The sequence below is a fragment of the Astatotilapia calliptera genome, chromosome 18 (genome assembly GCF_900246225.1).
Source record: "Astatotilapia calliptera chromosome 18, fAstCal1.2, whole genome shotgun sequence".
Taxonomy (NCBI): domain Eukaryota; kingdom Metazoa; phylum Chordata; class Actinopteri; order Cichliformes; family Cichlidae; genus Astatotilapia; species Astatotilapia calliptera.
In genome coordinates, this window is record NC_039319.1 from 21,690,448 (window position 1) to 21,705,307 (window position 14,860).

The 14,860-nt window shown below is 43.1% G+C and overlaps 2 protein-coding genes across 3 annotated transcripts in view; one reads left to right on the forward strand and one right to left on the reverse strand.

Annotated features, from left to right (window-relative positions):
• The window catches only part of LOC113010456 (protein unc-13 homolog A-like), a 35,686-nt gene extending 29,917 nt beyond the window's left edge, over positions 1–5,769 (reverse strand). For both annotated transcript variants that reach the window (XM_026149507.1, XM_026149506.1), the window contains exons 1-3: positions 4,891–5,769; positions 700–729; positions 398–497 (exon numbers count right to left, since the gene is read on the reverse strand). In XM_026149507.1, the coding sequence (XP_026005292.1) occupies positions 398–497; positions 700–729; positions 4,891–4,912 (152 nt within the window). In that variant the 5' untranslated portion in view covers positions 4,913–5,769. The remainder of the gene's footprint in view (positions 1–397; positions 498–699; positions 730–4,890) is intronic.
• Positions 5,770–8,604: 2,835 nt separating this feature from the next.
• btbd2b (BTB (POZ) domain containing 2b) lies at positions 8,605–14,696 on the forward strand. Its single transcript, XM_026148918.1, has 9 exons — positions 8,605–9,165; positions 9,252–9,371; positions 10,589–10,745; positions 10,963–11,068; positions 11,164–11,361; positions 11,475–11,667; positions 12,132–12,219; positions 12,832–12,978; positions 13,623–14,696. Exons 1-9 carry the CDS (start codon positions 8,645–8,647, stop codon positions 13,782–13,784), a joined length of 1,692 nt encoding a protein of 563 aa, XP_026004703.1. The 5' UTR covers positions 8,605–8,644; the 3' UTR covers positions 13,785–14,696.
• Positions 14,697–14,860: the final 164 nt, after the last annotated feature.

The following is a 14,860-nucleotide window of genomic DNA, read 5'->3' on the forward strand; positions in this document are numbered from 1 at the left end:
AGGAGAGGCTGAAAAAATGAATAACAAGGATTTGTGTTTAGAGGAAATGACAGAGAAGAGGAGAGGAGAGAGGGGCTGGGAAGGAGCCAACGTTGAGAATAAGGATGAGATGGGCAGAAGTATCGAGGGAGAACAGATGAAAAAGAGCATGAGGCAGTTGTAGGCAGAGAGGAAGAGATATTTGAAACAATACAGGGATAAAGGGCACTTGGGATGGACTGAAAAACTGGAGAGGGCCGGAGAAAAGCTGAGATTAAAAAAGAAAAACATCATGAAAGCACTCAAGTAGCTGGAGTTGAGAGTGTGATGGGAGGATGGAAAGAGAATGCAGTTAGAGAGAGGAGAGTACAGAAGGAGAAAGAGAGGAAGCTTTGTCAGAAGATGACAAAGGACTCACAACATGAAGTCTTGCTCCCAGCTGGGCAGGTTGCCCCTGACAGCGATGGTTGTGCTCTTCACATTTTGTACTTTTAGAGTCACGTAAGTGTTGAACTTCTCTGTTGAGGAGAAAGGGAAGAAGAAATAGGTGTTTTAAAATGGAAAACAATAAGGTAGTCTCCCTCTCTTCAACTGTATTCCTACACAATAACAGATTTCCTGTCCCTCTATTCTTTGACTTTACAATGTGTGCTCAGTCTTTTTAAAGACTTATATCTCTGCCCCTGCACCTCATGTTACTTCCAGGATCCCAGGTCTTACCTTGGGGTCCATCCAGCTTGGCTTTCTTCACTGTGAAAACACAGAGAGGGACACAGTGACACACAGGAACACCATCTGTTGCCATGCTAATGTGTCTTCTGTTTTTAGCTTTTGCACTGAAATCGGACAACACGGGGATGCTTGCGATGCACAAGAAATGACAGTGTGAGTTTTAGTAAAACACACATAACATGAAATCACAACAAATTACTGCATAAATTAATCGCATTATTAGATTAAGAAAAAAATAGCCTCGCATACTTTCCAATCAGATGGAATTGGTGACGACTGCACAGCAAACATCCACATTTTACACAAATAGCTCAAGTCTTGACTCAGGGAAGCTAAATTTTAATGATCCAGACTTGAACTCGGTGCTTATAAGTTCCAGCCGAGTTGGCAATGAAAAACATGGGTGTCCTGCTGAGTTTCATCAGTGTGGGATACAGAAACGGCAAATACAACGCATCTACATGCTAATACACGGACGGGATAGAGCTCAGATGTCAGTCTCATTTTAGTTCATGGGTTAGAGCAGTAACACTACAGCATATTAACCCATAAAATGCATCCTATTAATTTCAGTTCCTTTTAGTCTGAGAAAGAACACATGCAGAAAACACTTAATGAGCTTTCCAATTACACAACAATGAGCAGCCTCAGACAAATGATATTCTATCAATTTTTTTAAATACATTTAGTAAGTCATTTTTAATTCCTTTCCCATTTAGTTTTACTTTGTTGTTTTTATTTTCACTACTTTTCTGCTCTAAGAATTTTACTTCAGCCTAAAAGGCAGTGCTTTTGTTGCTGAGCTGCAACTCTACAGAATCTGATGCGACAGAAATCAAGCACGACGGTGTTGCTTCTGAGTCATCACGCACCAAGTTAAATCAGTAAGGTGTATTCACTAAAAACACTGTGTTGCCCAATGATAGCTGTGGCTCAGGAGACAGAGCGGGTCGTCTACTAATCAGAAGGATGGTGGTTCTATGCCCAGCTTCTCTAGTCTGCACGTCCAAATACCCTTGGGCAAAATACTGAACCACAAGCTACCCCTGGTGCATCAATCGGAGTGTGAGTGTTAGGTAAAATGGGCTTGTATATGGTCCTGATACAGGGACTTGCAGGGTGGAAAGGGTTAAACTGAAACCCAAACTAGAATTTTATTAATTGTGTTTATTCAATTTTATTAATTCCCCAGTAGCAGACACAGTGCACATATAAAGCAAGTGATTTAATTATGAAGTCCTTAACATAATGCAGGAGCTCAGTTATATGGCTTGATTGTGGTTTATTGTACGAGCTTTCAAAGGGAACATTTCCACCTTCACCACGTGTGATTTTTCAGTATACAGTTAAAGCCCAGGCTCTCCTCTCTCTCTCTCTCTCTCTCTCTCTGCAGCACCTTTTTACCAGCCCTGACGTAACGCCCATACATTTTTAATGCTCCACTACCCACTCGCTCTCCTCCATGCAGATCCCCACACTACATGTGTGTGCACATGTTAATAAAACGCCTCGCTAGATTATGCAACCAGATCTTTAAAACAAAAACTATTTTAACACCAATTCACAAATTACTTCACAATACTCTCCACAGGCTTGTCCACACAGAAACCAACCACCATAAAATAAAAACTGCTCTGAGTCAGCAGAGCACTTTCATTTATTTATTTATTTTGTATGTTTCTATTTCTCGCTTCTTTCGTGCCGCACACAAAAACTCAAGTGGCACGCTGTTACATCAGCAGGTGTGTACGCTTGCTCGCACACACCTGCAGCAATGAGAGTAATGTTAAGATCCACCACCATTCTTATTGCTAAACACAAATAAATATCCAAACAATGGGTTATCATATTTGCAATAACATTGATTTTTGTTTTTGTTTTGCCCTGACACTCTGCTTCCTTTTGATGTCTGTAAAAGACAACCGAAAATGAAATTTTTGATTCAATGTTACATCTTCACATTGTTTGGGAAGACCCCATCAGAGCCTGCCTCCTGCTGTGTTTTAATGTCAACACTAACACGGCCCTGGAAAAGCAGCAGTATGTAAAAGAAGGATCAATAAAAAGTGAATTGGATTTTCAGTGGCAGAAAGCTAAAGCTTAATGATAGCATGCAATCATAAATCTCTCTGACAGTGAGCGTTATGATGAGAAATACTCTGCAAACAACATTTCATCACAGCTGCACGCCAACTCAGCTGTCACCACAATAAATACATTTTTTATTTATTTATTTATTTATTTATTTTTTGGTATGTATCTCTGATATGCCAGCAGTTTTCATCATGTGAGCTGAGTTCAGCCATCCAGTGACAGAAACGAGGGATGACATGACTCAGACAGACAGTGCTTTATACTGAAGCATCACATATACATGAGATCTGCAGCAGCCCCTGCAGTTGCTGATAGTGTCAGTCCCTGATTTAGTGTCCAAATCGAGAGGACAGGGAGAATAAGTGGACTTCAGAGTACAGTATGTGGGCTATCTGCTGGAAAAGAAGCCAAGTTTTTCAGAGTTAATCTGTATCAGTGTCTGAATTCTGCTTGGTCGGCAGATGCGCCAAAGAAATGCTGCCTATTTGAGAGGCATGAAGTACTGTGGAGGCCAGAAATAGCTCCAGTCAGGTAAGCATGAATGATGTAAGCGGAACAGAAAAAGGGCCCGCTGCCAAGTCTCGTAGACTACAACACTGACAGCCGCAGCCAGTGTTTATGAATGAATAACGCTCAGCGTCTTAATGACACTTGGGACTGACTCAGAGCAGGAACACTCAGTGGGTGGACCCGGTGGGACAAGATGTGGTGGGCTGGCATCCATAATGGGCCTGCCATATCAAAGGTGACTTCACGAACCACTTAACTTCTCTTTTGTCTTTATGCTGCCACTAACACACATTTGACAGCTGCCTAGAGCTCACCTACACTGTATGTCTACACTACAGCCCAACCCTTGATCTGTTTTAGAGGCTGTATTAGTCACAGCTTTAGAGAATTGATATAAAAGTCAATAGTCAAGTAAAAATTACAAATATTCAGTAGTGCACTTGTGCATGTAGGCTCATCTAGGCTTTCTTTAAACGTCACCTTTAAGTTATGTAAAAAGGAGAAAGCAGGTACCCATTAAATTATTATGGAATGACTTTAAACTGAAAGCTTCAGTTTCATTTCATGTTTCATGGCATCTTAAAGACCAGAGCAATGTAGATGAATAATTACAAGACACTGAGAGCCCTGGCTGGAACTTTCTTAGAGGACAACTTGCTATTCAACACCAATTTTGCTTAAATTCCATCTATTGACTACAGTTTTTAAACAGTTTTGGGTTTTTTGAGGTGGCAAGTTTTTGCTGATTCAGCCCCAATCTATCATCAAATTATGCCAAAAACGCACTTGAGAACAACCGCGTGTCTCGCTGTAAAATCTCCCCCCGCCTCTCTCATCCTCTCCTCGTGTGCGTTCACCGCGCCCTGGATGTGAAGCTGGAGGTTCCAGCTTATGAGCAATCACAGCAGATGCTTATTCATCGCGCGGAGAGGCAACAGTATCAGCATCAGGTGCTTTCGGGGAGTCTGGTGGGAGGAGGTGACGCATCGCTTGAGGGAAAACGCGCAGAAGTGACGCGCACCTCCAGACTACAGCCAGTATTCCCTCACGGTGAACGGAGGAGGAGGAGGCGAGGGGTGCGGCAGCGGCAGGGGCTTTTCCTCCTCCTCCTCCTCCTCCTCCTCTTTGGACTGCCCACGCATGAATGAATGAAGTGGATGACACACACGGAGGCTTACACCGGGCAACCGCAACAGTGCGAGCCGGGAGAAGATGCAGCGGTTCTCCCCGGGCTTACAGAAAGTCAAAGAGCCCGTTCATGCTTTCTACTACAAACAGTCACAACTGCTCTTTTTTCATGTCAGACACACGTGAGCACAGACAGCGCTGAACAAACACACACGGTGCTGCTGAAAGTATCCCAGTGGTGTTCCCCACGCAATAAACGGGCTGTTTCTGCTCTGAGATTTAATGACTATTCAGCACAATAGCTCGGGACACACACACGCATACACATACACACTTTTGCTGGGAGCTGATAGCCCGCAGGCTCTGTCAGACAGCTGGTGCAGTTAGTGATACTTCAATAACATGAAACAGGCAGGCTTTCACGGCCTCTTTCATTTCCCCTCTTACCTCCCACACACAGCAGGGACATCTCTGGTAGCGGTGTTGAGCGTCCCCGGCTGTCCTCTACTCAGACTCCGTGATTTGTTTGGTCAGTCCGTCCGTTTAAAAAAAAATAAAAATAAAAAAGCCCCGTTAAAAACCGTCACCGTAAAAGGTAACGGAAACAAATCAGCACCATCTCGGAAGCGTGTCGTCTCCTCCTCTGCGGGGCTGTTGCTCTTTTGGCAGGACAAGAAAGACACACAGAAGTAAATTCCTCGCCCCCCCCCCCTCCTCTGCATTGCCTCAGCTCTCCTCCGCCGCCGCTGCTCCTCCTGCGCGCACAGCCATCTTGTTTCAGCAGCAGCACCCTCCGCGCGAGGACAGCTCCCCCGCGCCGTGCCGCCCTGACGTCACGGGTGATGAGTAGCAGCCAGAAGGGGAGGCGGGAAGGTGGGGTAATTAATAATATCGTTTTGGCTGATGTAATGTACTCAATGAACAATATGGCGACCAGGAATTTCCATTCACTGCTTCAGAGAGAAAGTTGTCCAGTATTTTTCTCAGTTCACATCCAAGGCTGGATCAGGTGGTAACATCAACATCAGGTGGCGCTTTCATTTAGCAAGTTAGCATCCGTGGTCTTTTTTTCTTCTTCTTCTTTTTAAGTCATGCATATGGAAAATACACCCAGTGATGAAGTAAATAATCTAATCCCATCCAATAGCACTTAACCCTTTAACTTAGCCCTCTTTTCGGTGTGTTGATAGGGGTTTCACAGCAGATCCACTATCATGTTCAGAAATCAGTCTGAAAATAGAGTTTTACTGTATAACTGTCAGTTAGTGCAGCCCCCAAAAAGCATCACTCCAGTATCCGCTGAAAATATTCAGGAGGTCATCCACTTGTCCACAGAACTTCGTACCCTCATGGTAAAAAAAGAAAGTGCACCCTATCCAACCTAAGCTTTTACACATCAGGAAGTACTAAAAAATTATCTAGTCTGTAAGTTAGCTAAATACTACCTGAGATGATCAACAATAACATCAATATTTAAAGAAAGAAGAAGCAGGTTGTGAGAATCTATGCACACTGTAAATATCAACACTACACCGAGTTCTTTTGATTCCTCAGAGGCATCCGATGGAAGACAAAACACTGCTCAGTAGACCATTTAACACTTTATTACTCTTTCACATTACTTCTAGAAGGGAGATGCGTCCTGCATGACACGCTGCCGTGGATCTCAAAATGCTGGTGTGCCCCTAACAGTTTTATTACAGAAGCTACTACTATTATACTACCATTCTAGTCTAAACAACAGTGTCTCAGTAACTTTCCACTAGAGATGGTCCCCTCTTATCTACATTTTCCAAGGCAAGCGTGAGTGAGAGTCTGCAGCTTTCTACTCCCCAAGGACACATGGTCTCATGCCTTTATTTTTCAGGGCTGCGTCCACTTAATACTACACTATATAACTTTATAACACTTATTATTAATAAAAAGCATACCATTATTGAGGCACAGCAAATTATTTAATTCCAACAACATAGAAGCCTCATAGAAGCCTTTTAGAAGCAATAACTTGGAGTAATCATTGTCTGTATGACTCTATCAGTCTCTCCCATCCTTGTGGAGGAAACTTGGCCCACTCTTCTTTACGGCGTTGTTGCGGTTCGTTGACGTTTGCAGGAATTTGATAGTGCTCTTAACATCCCACTGCAGGTTTTCAGTCAGGTTGAGGTCTGGATTTTGACTGAGCCATTACAAAATGTTTTTTATTTTCAGCCATTCTATTGTAGATTTGCTGCTGTGCCTCCCTGGGATCACATTCCTGGTCCAGTTTAAGCCAAGCTTTCGCTGTCAGACAGATGGCCTAACATTTGACTCTAGAATACTTTGGTGTACAGAGGAGTTCACGGTCAACTCAATGACTACAAGGTGCCCAGGTCCTGTTGATGCAAGACAAGACTAAATCATCAACCCTCCGCCACTGTCAAAGAGCCCAACACCAAACCAGTACATGGTTCCTGTGGTCCTGTGGTTTGTTCAGATGCAACTCTTTCAAAAGCGTTTTGTTATTACTGCAAGCATAGGTCAACATCCAAAGCATCTGGTCTAACATTCCCACGAAGTCTTTCTACAGTTTCAGGACTATTCAGGTACAGTGTCGTACTCTTTGACTAGAGTTTCATTAGTCCACCCCTGTGCATCCATGAGAACAAGCCCAGCACACATTCAAGCACATTCAAATTTGTAAATGTGTGTTATAGGTGGATAAAGCACTACAACATTGGCTATAATCTCTTTTTTTGTTTTGTTTTTTGCCAGACCGACAAAGAAAGTGTCACAATGGAGATGGAGACAGAAAAAAGGGCTTTGCTGTGGAATAGGCGCTATCAAACATGCATCTCAGGGGTTTGTCAAAGGATGACAAGCAAGGCAGATGGTAAAAGTGGTGAAATGCAAAGACTGCAAAACATAGACTCAGTTGAGTCACACTAAGAAACAGTAAGATGAAATATAGACAGTGCCAAGTGACAGCTAATGTGTGCAAGAGTATATACATGAAATAGTTAAAGGTGATAAAAAAATGTTGTGGTCTGAACAGCAGCTCATGAAGCAAATATCCAAAAAAGCGATTATCATCATTATTTTGAGTCTTGTGAAAATTAATTATTATTGGTGCACATGCACGTGATATAAAATCTGTCAGGTTAAAAAGACATATAAGTGGATCCATATTACAAAATATAAACTCTGGCTGCCTTTTGTTCCTTTCTCTTTCATCATGATCCCACACTGCTTCAATAGTGTTGACGTCTGACTCTGGGGAGGCCAGTCAATGACTGATAGTGTTCTATTGTGTGTTTTTCTTTATCCAGGTATGCGTTCACTGTGTTGTCGGTGTGTTTGAGATCACTTTCATACGAGCTTGAAGGACAAACCGCCCGCAGGGGCGTGCTGGGTGTTAAGTTATATATATATATATATATATATATATATATATATATATATATATATATATATATATATATATATATAAATTGTTTTTAAGCCTGCCACGTCTTCTTTTGTCTTTTCTCCTCCACTTGCCCTATATCTTCAGTTTTTTTAAGGACACACTGTACACCGTGCTCAGATATGCCAAGGTTTCAGCTAATAGCTCTTTTGGAATTACCTAATCACTGCAAAAATTCTATTTTATGCCTGTCAAACTGTGTTATCTTTTGCCTTGTTTGCAGATTCATTCAACATTCAGCATTCTTTTGAAAATGGCCAGGTATAAGAAAGTCTGGCCGCTTGGAAGCAAAATATAAAGAAATAAGGTGTGGCTCAAGGATTTTGCACACTACTGTCTGTTGGCTGGTTTAGAAATAAATTGCTTGGGCAGCTACGATATTAACTTACAAAATATTCCACATTCTTCTCACAAGTATAGTATAATATTGTTTTCTCTCAGATCATTTTCTGTACTACTTTTAGTTGCATGGTTGTGCACTGTTTTGTTTCTTGTATCACGCTTGAGTGTAAAAAGCCTTTAACGCCTTTTCCCATTGTTCTCCACTGCTGATTACTGAATAAATAGCTTTTAATCAAGTGTGGGGTGGGGGTTTAAAGAGGTATTACGCAAACAATAAAAATACCCACTGGTGCAGATTATAGCTTGCAATACTTGTGATAAACGCTAGGGGGAAGCAAAAAGCAGATGTGACTGTTGAGCCTGCTAGAAATAAATAAACAGAGGAAGTGTGTTGTTTACGCCTACTCTGGGTTCAAGATGGCTACTGGAGACAACAGCGGCAGGCCTCCTTGCCTCAGTTTCTCTGGTCCGGGTCCTTTGGGAAACAGCCAACCCAGCAACAGTGTTTTCTCCATGCCCGCATCCAACGGCGGAGGGGTCGGTGCAGCTGGGGGGCCGCAGGGAGCCGCGAGGCGGCCCAACCCGCAGCTTGGGCCTGGAGGGGGAGACGGCAACGGTGTTTCGACCGGAACTCAACCGACTGCGCAGAACTCCCTGCAGCAGCCCGTTGCGGCAGGTGCTGCGGCAGCCGGAGCAATGGCCTCTCCGGCGTCCAACATGGCAAGCACCGCGGCGTCAAACGCCTCTCCGGCGGCGGCACCGACGGCCACTCCGGCGGCCGCCTCCGTGCTGGTGTACCGAGAGCCAGTGTACAACTGGCAGGCAACGAAGAGCACCGTGAAAGAGAGGTTCGCTTTCCTCTTCAACAACGAGGTGCTCAGTGACGTTCATTTTTTAGTGGGCAAGGGGATGGGAGTTCAAAGGATACCGGCACACAGGTAAGAGGATTAAGTGGGGGGGGAAGAGGCTCTGCAAGCAGCTCTGCAAGCGACTTTATCCCTGCCTCTGTCTCTGCTGCTGTCAGGTTCGTTCTGGCTGTGGGCAGCGCAGTGTTTGATGCCATGTTCAACGGGGGAATGGCGACCACGTCAACGGAGATCGAGCTCCCAGATGTGGAACCAGCTGCCTTTCTGGCCTTGCTAAAGTAAGGAGCCGAGCGTCTTTAACACGACGCTCACCTTAAAGTGGGCGTGGTTTTATACCGATCAGTCACAACATTAAAACCCATGACAGGGATGGGCACCTGACAATGGGACCTGTGAGGTATTGGGATATGTTAGGCTATGGGGGACGGTCAGCACCTGATTGTGGCTTCTTGGAAAGAACAGAAAGTAAGGACATTTGTGTTTGTTTGATTTCTTTCTTTGTCTTATACCGTTGGGGAGCCTTCTTATTTCCCTTTAAGTGGTGCCACGATTGTAAGTTGTGAAAATGCATTTGTGGATTGCAGTGATGGAAAACTTGCCAAATCTGGTCTGGGGCTGAACTCTATCCTCCAAGATGACCGCACTTGCTCCCACAGAGTGGGGTTTATCAGAGACTGCCTCCAGAATTTGGAAGTAAAGAGGATTGAATGGCCGGCCTGCAGCCCTGATCTCAACCCCACTGAACCCTTGTGGGATCAGCCTGGACATGCTGTTCATGCCAGAGTGACCAGCACAACTGCACTGGCTGATATTCACACTCTCACCTCTGCTGCTCAACCCACAAAAGCATCTTCCTTACAAATGTGGAAATAAACAGGCTTTTTTGTGTTTAGTTGATAACTTTGTGTTTAGTTGATAACTTAATTGTTGTAACAATGGTATAAGGATTTTGCCAAGAAGCATTGTTACAACAATTAAGTTATCAACTAAACACAAATTTCCTTACTTTTTTTGCTAAGTTTAGAAAAGTGGGTCGGAGCATCTCCAGCAGGCCTTGGCAGAACTGGGAACCCATAAGATTAAGCAGTGAGTTAGTGACAGGGTCATGAATAACCAAAGGCTCAAGGGGGAGCAAAAACACATAAATCTAAAAATTGCTGTAGTTGCTGGTTATGATAGATTGGTTCATTGCAGCTCATTGAATACTGGTCATAGTGGCCGTGCAGACTCCTGCCCACTGACAATAGCTTAAAGCAGGCATCAGAACTGCATCAGTGGAGGAATGTGACCTCAGTCAATAAACGTGTTGAGGTTAGAAGAAGGTAAGCTGGCAGGTGCAGTGAGCCAGAGCTGTTTGGTGGCAAGATATTGGCCAGGTGGTGTTAATGTTGTGTCTGATCTGCTGCTATTCATAATCGTAATTGAATATTAGGGCATATACACATGCACAGTAACTGTAATGCAATAACATGTGTAATCTGCCATCTTTCTGCAGGTTTCTCTACTCTGATGAAGTTCAGATAGGGCCTGAGACGGTGATGACCACACTCTATACGGCAAAGAAGTATGCAGTTCCAGCCCTGGAGGCTCACTGTGTGGAGTTCCTGAAGAAGAACCTCAGAGCAGACAATGCTTTCATGCTGCTGACACAGGTATGCCTTTGAAAAATGGCTCCACCTTTTGGCTTTTGAGTGCGATACTGTATTTTCAGCATTCCTGTGCAGAGCATGTGTTAACGATTTAGTCCATCTTATTGAACTTCAAGTTACGCATGTCTAAGCATAAACTACGCTACAACCTTTTGCAGATTGCAGCTGTCATCTTAAACCTTTAACTTATCTGTGTATTCAAAATAATTTGTAATTTCAGGCACGGTTGTTTGATGAGCCACAGCTTGCAAGCCTCTGCTTGGAAAATATTGACAAGAACACTGGAGACGCGCTTGCCGCTGAAGGCTTCACAGACATAGATCTGGGTAATTTGTCTTTGTTATTGTGAGCGCCATTGTGTCCAAGTTTTGTATTTCAGAGTAACAGTGTAATATTTTTTTGTCATCCTTTTCTTCTCTAGACACACTGGTGGCAGTTTTGGAGAGAGATACTCTGGGAGTGAGGGAGGTGCGTTTGTTTAGTGCTGCAGTTCGTTGGGCCGAGGCCGAGGCGCACAGGCAGCAGTTGCAGCCAACGCCCGAAAACAAGCGTAAAGTCCTGGGAAAAGCTCTCACACTCATCCGGTTCCCTCTCATGACCATCGAAGAGTTTGCTGCAGGTGGATGGGAACATTTTTAATCAGTTTTTTAAGAAGCATTTCCCTCTCCTATAAACACACACTGTGATTTAGTCTTTGATGTGTGTCCTCGGGTTGCATCCCTTTCCCTCCAGGTCCAGCACAGTCCAGTATCCTGACTGACCGGGAGGTGGTGAGTCTCTTCCTGCACTTCACAGTCAACCCGAAGCCACACGTAGATTTCATTGACCGCCCTCGCTGCTGCCTCCGCGGAAAGGAGTGCAGCATCACACGTTTTGGTCAGGTGGAGAGCCGCTGGGGCTACAGCGGCACAAGTGACCGCATACGGTGAGTCAGGAGCGTTTTAAAACCATAACTATAGATTCTGTCTTTTTACGAAAAACGTAAAATATGAAAATATGGCGTCGTGTATAAATATGACAAGTAATTCAATAAAAGGTTAATAAGGTGAATGAGTGAAAGTATTAAAAATACTATTAAAGTATTTTTCAAAATACAAAATCAGTCAAGACTACATAATTTTAAAAAAAAGACTTTTTTAAAAAATTACTTTTTCCATCCACTGCCATTAACTCAACATCCTCATTGACAGTATAATCAAATTCACCATGTTCTTTGAAAAAAATGATAAGAAGTTTATTGAAATGTAACTAATAATACTAACAGTGGTCGTACGGCCTCAGTTTGATGAGCTTTTTCTATAATCACATGCAGTACTGGCTAGAAAACTAAAGAAGGAACATGTTTATATTCTATATATTTGTTTTGTTTTGTTTTTTTGTTATTCACAGGTTCTCTGTAAACAGAAGGATATTCGTGGTTGGTTTTGGGCTATATGGCTCAATACACGGACCCACAGATTATCAAGTCAACATACAGGTATGGTCTTTAAAACCTTTCTCTCTAAACATATTCTTGTTGGTTTTCCTCCTTAGTGTGAATATGATAATCGCAGTTGCGTATGGCCCAAAAAATCTGCACCCTTTAGAGACCCTTTGGAAAAAGAGGAACCCTTGAACTGGTTCAAAAGGAACCCCAGGGTAGTTTTTGGTGGTGATAATGTGATCAAACCTCAATCCAACCCAACTACCTAGTGTACCCTGCAAGTTCAGCTAGATGCCTTCTTGTAGCCTGGGATGCTTTATATTCTGGGATGCAGCACAGTGCACAAACTGTAGCAGCTAGCCAGAGAATGAACTGAGGCCTCACTTGGAGTTGGAGACTTTTATCCATTGGTTCAGAGCACATCATCTTCTTCCCATGTTTATTTTTGTTAATTGCATCTCAGGCAATAAGTAGACCGAACAGTCTCACGTGGTTTGTAATGATGCATTTTGGTCCGCTTGGAGTTTTCTCTTCGGGAAAAGAAATCACACCATTTGGTAAAAACTGCAAAGTCCTCATCAACTGATTCATAGCACAGTAAACAAGCAGTTATTGTGAAAAGCTTTTCTGTCTGGTTGTAATGGAGGTGGTATATGCATTTTCCAGATCATTCACACAGACAGTAACACAGTGCTGGGGCAGAACGACACAGGCTTCAGCTGTGATGGCTCAGCAAACACCTTCAGAGTCATGTTCAAAGAGCCAGTGGAGATCCTACCCAATGTCAACTACACTGCCTGTGCCACACTCAAGGTATGTAATGTCAAAAACATTTAATACTTGAAGCAGGAAAGCACAAGTACTGCACTGTTCAGCATATTTTTCTAATTTGTTTAATTTTTTACATTTTGACCAGGACATGTCCTTCACTGTACGTATATAACAAATATGTAGGACTGCTTTCCTGCATTTGCTCAGTATGTCATTTAATACTTTTAGGCTGGACAACTGCAATTCATTACTATCAGGCTGTCCTAGAAACTCCTTGAAAAGTCTTCAGTGGTTGATCCAAAATGCTGCAACCAGACTGCTGACACGGACTAGAAAGAGAAAGCGTATTTTTCCCCATACAATCTTCTATTCATTGGCTCTTCACACCATATAATTAGGGCTGACCCTGAATCATTTAATCATTAGTTATTATCAATGTCTGGCTCTCTCTCTCCTTTGGTGTTTTTTTCCTCTCTTTCCCTCCCATCACCCCCAACCAGTCATGGCAGATGGCTGCCCCTCCCTGAGCCTGGTTTCTTCCTGTTAAAGGGGAGTTTTTTCCTTCCCGTTGTTGCCAGGTGCTTGCTCATAGGGAGTTGTTTGATTGTTGGGCTTTTCTTTATTCCCTTTTGTTGTGATTTGGCACTATATGTGAATAAAACTGAGTTTAATTTTCTGTCTTACAGGGTCCAGACTCTCATTATGGCACTAAGGGAATGCGAAAGGTAACTCACGAGTCGTCATCCACTGGCACAAAGACATGTTTCACCTTCTGCTACGCAGCAGGCAACAACAATGGAACCTCCGTAGAGGACGGACAGATTCCCGAGGTCATCTTCTACACATAGTCACCTCAGACATTGCAACAATCTTCCATCAAATGTGACAACCGTGACACCAGCGAGCGCAGGGCCGCACCTCAGCAGCTGTACTGGGGACTAATCTGTCAGACTTCATACTGCTCCCTCCATATCGCGCACAACTGTTGGCAACATGGGAAGGCAAACAACCTGGAAGCGTTGTAGGTCACTACATGGGTCAAAGCTTGTCATTTGAGATGTCTTTCTCCTTCTCAGTGGCTTTCCTTTATCCCATTGTGTTATATTGACACCAGCCTCTGAAATTGACTGGAACTGACTCCACTTAGAAACAAGAGGGAAGGAGAAGCCTCTCAGATTATTCACAGTATCAGTGTCACTGCTGTGGATTGATAAAGGCTTAAACTGTATGATTCCTCTTTCTGTGCTCCACAGCATTAACACAGAGGAGAGTCTCAACTGTATGAATGTACAGTTTATCAGATTTGCCAAGAAAAGATCCTCATCACTGTTTAGTACAGACTAGAATCCCACATTAGCTGTAACTTCCACATACTGACAGACCTCATAGGCTTTATGAAATCTTGGTAAATTTGAACCAAACTTCATGTTAATCTTAACAATATGGTTAGGGGTAAGAATGATTACTTTTTGGGTTTCTACATACAGTACAATCTGTGATTTCTTGTGTCCTTGCTTGGTAGTTGCCTATATCCAAGATAACCTTGCACTTCTTGGCCTTGCATATGTTAATTTGGTTGTTGTATGGATGCACACTAACTCTTCAGATATGTTTCTTTTATGCTTTGTTTTAAAAAGTGTGGGTGGAACAGCTTTCCCGTCTCTGTATGGAAGTGAGAGGGTTGTATATTAAAGTGGCATTTATTAACATTATATATGTAACTTGAATTGCGCATTGATTAAAGAGTGAAGAAAAAACAATTATCGTCCTTGTATTTTGTCTGCAAAATGGAGAGAACTGGAGAAAATCTTCACCCACAGTGTAAAATATTTGACTCCCCTAGTCTGAAGGAAATAATGTTCACCTGCAACCACAGACAGAACATATATCATCCTCTTAACTACCAGACCTCACTTACTGAAGT

Bases quoted from the DNA above. Each gene is read 5' to 3' on its own strand.
- btbd2b (XM_026148918.1), top strand. From the start codon at position 8,645: ATGGCTACTGGAGACAACAGCGGCAGGCCTCCTTGCCTCAGTTTCTCT. The intron at 11,069-11,163 runs GTAATTTGTCTT...TTTCTTCTCTAG, and splicing joins CTTCACAGACATAGATCTGG to ACACACTGGTGGCAGTTTTG. The intron at 11,362-11,474 runs GTGGATGGGAAC...CTTTCCCTCCAG, and splicing joins CATCGAAGAGTTTGCTGCAG to GTCCAGCACAGTCCAGTATC.